Below are 5392 nucleotides of genomic sequence, written 5' to 3'. Positions count from 1 at the left end.
TATTAAGGGGCGCTAAAAAAATACACATTATTCCTTTAAAAACTAGGCAGTAGCTCAGGAGGTAGAGCGCTCGTCTTGGGATCAAGGGATCCCAGTTCGAATCCCGGCTCGTCCGTGTTACATGTCGAAGTGTCCTTGGGTAAGACACTGAACCCCTAATACCCCCAATAAGCAGGTTAGCGCCTTACATGGCTGCAAGGCCGCTATTGGGAAATGTGGAGCACATTGTAAAGCGCTTTGGGAAGTCATTGACTTGAAAAGCGCTATATAAAATGCAGATCATTTCATTTCATTGATGGTAGAAAATGAAATGCAAGTAACTTTGTGGTCATTCATGTAGTGTATTTATTGTTGTCCGGCAATTCACTGTAATGATATGCCAATTAATAATGTTTGTCAAATTTTCCCCAGAGATTTTACTGTTATGTGTTTTATTGCCCTTTTTGAGATTCTAAAAATGGACCCCAAAACTTGCAGAAGTGTTATCAATACATCATTATGATTGGCATGGATATCAGATTCAAATGAAAGGGAAAAAAACTGCTCTTTGATTCTACGCCATTCGTAATCTAAAAAATATTAGCATGGTTTGAAAGGGTACAAAGACTTTTGACAATGTTTAACCCGGTTCGAGTATCAAAGACAATTATTTAGCTGATTATTAGCAATTATTTGAGAAGGTCCTTCATGATTTTTATTGACGAGCCTCTGTAGCCTGCACCAAAGTGATTCCAGTGATTAAGGTAGTGAAAAAGTTGGTACAGTTTGTTTCTCCTGGCAAAGCCGGGCTCCTTGGGTATTTTCTCATGGTAGGCCGAATAAAAAGAGCTGTCAAAGCCTCCAAACATCCCGGCAATTCCCAACTCGTATTCTGAGTGGCCATAGAAAGAAGCAGGGTCGAAGATCACTGGGCCTCTGCTTATTTCTGCCACGTTGCCTCCCCACAAGTCCCCGTGGAGGAGAGCGGGGAACACTTGGACGTCTTTGAAGAACCCGGGGATCTTCAGCTGTCAAAGACGCACTTTAAGTTAACTCACGAGTGCATGTTTTCTCAAAAAAGTTGGGAAAAAAACTGAATTTGTACGAAAGCATTTGTGACAACTGAACAATAGCCTTTTCTTAAAGAAATGTGTCTTAATTTTAACATACAGTAGCCCAGTTCAATAAATAGATAACACACTTATTTGCAAATAAAGTTCTTTTTACACAAACATTAGACCTTACCTAAAATGAAAATTTGACTCTTATGGAATTGTATTTTGACAGTAACTTGCATTGTATATAACTGTTGCTAGGTGTTTAGTCATGCGATTATTTATACAGATAAATTAGAATTAATTGTCTTTATTGTCATTTATATCAAGGTTGTGAAACATTGTTTGCAACAGGATTGGACATGTCACTCCAGGGTAAAACATGTGATAAAAACTTTGAAGATAAAAAAGATATACGATTATAAGGATAGTTAGGCAAAAAAATTGTTACTATGTAGTGCTAAGAGAACTAAATTGCTCTGAGAAAGAATAGTGAGTGGGAACAATAGTGCAATAAAATGAAGTGCAATGATATATAGCAGAGACAATTTAAAAAAAAAACAATCCACAAGGTGTGTATATATATATATATATATATATATATATATATATATATATATATATATATCCATCCATCCATTATCTGCGGCGCTTATCCTCAGTAGGGTTGCGGGGGTGCAGCTATCTTCAGGCAGTGGGCAGGGGACACCCTGAACAGGTTGCCAGCGAGTCGCAAGGCAGACAGGGACAGACAATTCGCTCGCTCATTCCCACCTAGGGACATTTTGGACCAGTCAATTAACCTGACATACATGTTTTTGGAATGTGGGAGGAAACCAGAGTGCCCAGAGGAAACTCACGCAAGCACAGGGAGAACATGCAAACTCCACACAGGAAAGTTCGATCTCATGGCCTCAGAACTGTGCCGCACACGCGCTAACCACTGGACCGCCGTGCTGCCATATATATATATATATATATATATATATATATATATATATATATATATATATATTTCACATATATTCAAGGTTTTGGGCATTAGTATATTTCACAGTTTCATTTTTGCAACAACAACAAAAAATTAAAAAATAAATAAGTCGCAAGATGTTTTTACAGTTTGGTGTGTTTGTTTAGGATGGTGATGGCCCTGGAGAACAAGCCGTCTCTGAGCCCGTTTGTACCAGAAGGCAACATGTCAAAGAGATGGTGGCTGGGGTGGGAATCATATTTTATAGGGTTAATGGCTCTGCTAAAAAGACCACTTAAAAAGAACAACAAACGTTGCATACCCGCACTGTCCCTTGAAGTACAACTCCTTCAATTAAATTTCAACGCTTGAGTAGAAATTGCCGGGTTGCAATACTGCAGCCGCTCATCAACATTATAAAAGACTCTTCTCACCCAGGTCACCACCTCTTTGATCTGTTGCCCTCTGGTAAGCGCTACAGGTCCTCTAAAGGATATACAGGCTCAGAGAAAGTTTCTTGCCCAGGGCCATCTGCATGCAATACTGTGAAAATATATACCATGCCATTTATTCCGAAACTTTTGTTGCTGCTAATGTTATTGCAACACTTTTCATTGCACGATTGTAAAGATGCTCTTCTTTTTCATTGCACTAATATTACAACTCGTACCAGTCCAAGCACTGTGTTGTAAATAGTTTTGCCGATTAATTCTGACAGTCTTTCATTTTTCTCTATAAAGTCTTTATTACACGTTTACCCTGGAGTGTTTTGTCTAATAATGTTGCATACAATATTTTACCGTGTTAATATCAATGATAAATATTCAACTATAGAGATATTATTGAGCATCTCTATAGTTGAACAATCAGACAGCAGCATGTCTGTAAGTGTTTAATCAAGTATATCACAATTCACGGATCCTTTAACTGCCTGGGTTGTCGGGGCATCAATTCCTGTGGTGTGGCCATTGTAAAGTCTGGCGGCACCAATGCTGCTCCCAGTTGTTGTTTTTTGGGGATCGGGGTTTGGTCCCCCACATGGAACAAATAGTACTACACTTCCCCTCAAACAAACATCATGCTCCAAATAACTGACTTTTTGTTCTCTCTGAACTAAATGTCCAGAAGCCCGGACAAACAAATATTTGTACATATTTTAGTTTCCTTTGAAATTAACACATTACAGGTCTTCCCTATACGTGCATACGTTTTTGCAGTTAAGTAACTATAAAGCAGCTACTTTATCAAAAAATGTTAGTGCAAATAAAAGTGTTCTTTCAAATAAATACCTAGGAGTGAAGTCCGGAGATACAAAAGGTCAAAATAACAACTGACTTTAATTCAATCAACTAAGCATACCTGCAGAGCTGACCAAAGCTCTTTGGCCTCTCGGTCCCCAACTGACTTCTCTAACATGTTTAACTGGTATTCAATCCTCTGTCGAGCGTAAAATGTCACCCAATCATCCTGCCATCCGTTATCCTGTTAGACAAAAAGAAAAAAATATACTTTGATAATGCTACTTTGAGCATTGTGACTGAATTCTACATCACATCATACCGCTATCAGGCTACAATGCTATTGGGTTGGCAGCATTAGTTTACCTGTGGTATATATCCACAGCATGTGACAGTAGAGAAGCCATATTTGTCTACATAAGCTCCTTCAGACTGCCCAGCTCCTTTTCCTATCCACACACAAGGCATTCATAAACTCATCTTGGACATATCCACAAACTAGGGCTGGGAAAAAGTTTAAGACGATTCCATATTCATTTGTCATTGTTGACTACTGATAAAGAATTACCGACTGTCTGATGCTCTTCTTTAACCTTCTCAATTTGTCCCTTGTTGTGAAGGTGAAGATCTGCCAGTTGCTCTCCCAGCTTCATCGAAAACCTGCACAATGCAAACCAAAACATAAATTGAAAATCATTGGGAGGGAGTGGTGGCGATGCAACTAACGTGACGGAAACCTCACTTATTTAGACCACGCATATCCACATGCTCCATGACAATCACACAGCCCCCTGTGTCCAATTCGATCACCTTCTCAGGTTTGGGCACTTTAATTGTTTCTGTTTTCAGTATGGCTTCCAAACTGGCCATTTCACCATCAAACATTGGCTTGGCCTATAAAGTAAAAATACATTTAATAATTAAGAAGTACACAAGCAGAGTGGGAAAGGAGTTAAAAAATTTACCTGGCTCTTGTGGTTTATCTTCACAAACACTTTCCCAGTGTCCGTTAGGTAACTCTGGCCCTGACTGATGCAGCCACCTCCTGAGTGGTCGGCAGATTTTAACGTTGCTGTGCCCAACTCTCTTTTAAGCTTCTCTTCCATCACTCAAAAAGGAATATACCGTATTAAGTCAAAATAAGAATGAAGATATATCACTCGCTAAAAATTGCGACGTCAGTCATATAGATGCGTCGTCAGCTAACTGTAAGCAGCAAGTCGATTATCACTGCTACTCGTTTAGTTCACTCAAATTTTGTGGATTCCACAAAATACCGTCATTGAAGTAAGTGTTATACAAATGGTATGTTTAAAAGGTGTATGTACTATAACGGTGTATTTCAAAATAAAGGCTTGTTTTTGTTCGACAATGAAGCATTTTGATCGTTTTGGTTTCCGTAGTTTTATCAAACTGACCAATCAGAAACGCATATGTTTCACCAATCACGTGCGAGCTGTCGGATTGCCCGACGTTACCAAGGGAACCGGTGCAGGGAATCGACATTATTTGCTTTTACTCTAGTTATTTTATCTATTTACTTTCTTTTCTTTTGTGTATTTTTGCAGCACTCTCTGTTCACTTGAGACTTGATGACTCTGCCTTGTTGTTTTGTTGTTTCATGCCATTTTCTTTGAATAATGCAATGTTTAATTTTTAAAAAAGCATTCAAAAAGCTCACAACCGTAACTCCTGCCCATTTCCCGCTAATCATCTACTGCGTTCTTTGTTTCACAAGAAATAGTAAAATGTTTTGAATAAAAGCAGGCATCTATATGAAACATTTGGCGATATGCTTTTACTATTGTCATTGAAATGTATCTTTTTGAAAAAACTACAAATATTTCAGCTCCCGAGGGTGATCCTGATCTTACGTCGAATGAATTGTATTTATATGAATTGTGAATTGCAGGAAATGTATTTAATATATATGAGTGTTTGTATATGTTTGCTCATTATTCAAAGCAATATTGGTATTGGATCTATTCTATTTGTATTGTATTTTCCAATAATATGCAAATACTTTACAGAAGAACGACTTTTATAACCAGTTGCATATTGGGAAATTATCATTTTAAAACATTGTCCATTTGACTAGCTGAAAACATGAAGTTTCAACACAGAAAAAAAATGTTGTTTACTTTGAAATG

The 5392-nt window shown here is 38.0% G+C and overlaps 1 protein-coding gene across 1 annotated transcript; it reads right to left on the bottom strand.

The window, feature by feature from the left end:
- Nucleotides 1-321: 321 nt before the first annotated feature.
- fn3krp (fructosamine 3 kinase related protein) lies at nt 322-4687 on the bottom strand. Its single transcript, XM_088342267.1, has 6 exons — nt 4208-4687; nt 3985-4136; nt 3811-3902; nt 3609-3691; nt 3364-3486; nt 322-1007 (listed from the first exon to the last, which is right to left on the bottom strand). The coding sequence occupies exons 1-6, from the start codon at nt 4346-4348 to the stop codon at nt 669-671; spliced, it is 930 nt and encodes a 309-aa protein (XP_088198393.1). The 5' UTR covers nt 4349-4687; the 3' UTR covers nt 322-668.
- Nucleotides 4688-5392: the final 705 nt, after the last annotated feature.

This window comes from Urocampus carinirostris, chromosome 1, assembly GCF_059441175.1.
Source record: "Urocampus carinirostris isolate Australia breed hairy pipefish chromosome 1, RoL_Ucar_1.0, whole genome shotgun sequence".
Classification (NCBI taxonomy): domain Eukaryota; kingdom Metazoa; phylum Chordata; class Actinopteri; order Syngnathiformes; family Syngnathidae; genus Urocampus; species Urocampus carinirostris.
The sequence above is the reverse complement of the archived record's forward strand: the minus strand, read 5'-3'. Positions and strand labels throughout refer to the sequence as shown.

What these genes read in the sequence shown, in the direction of transcription:
- fn3krp (XM_088342267.1), bottom strand. Translation starts at nt 4,348, where the DNA reads ATGGAAGAGAAGCTTAAAAGAGAGTTGGGCACAGCAACGTTAAAATCT. An exon ending in AGAAGAGCATCAGACAGTCG is followed by an intron (nt 3,692 to 3,810) that starts GTAATTCTTTAT and finishes GTGTGTGGATAG; the next exon opens with GAAAAGGAGCTGGGCAGTCT. An exon ending in GCTGTGGATATATACCACAG is followed by an intron (nt 3,487 to 3,608) that starts GTAAACTAATGC and finishes TTTGTCTAACAG; the next exon opens with GATAACGGATGGCAGGATGA.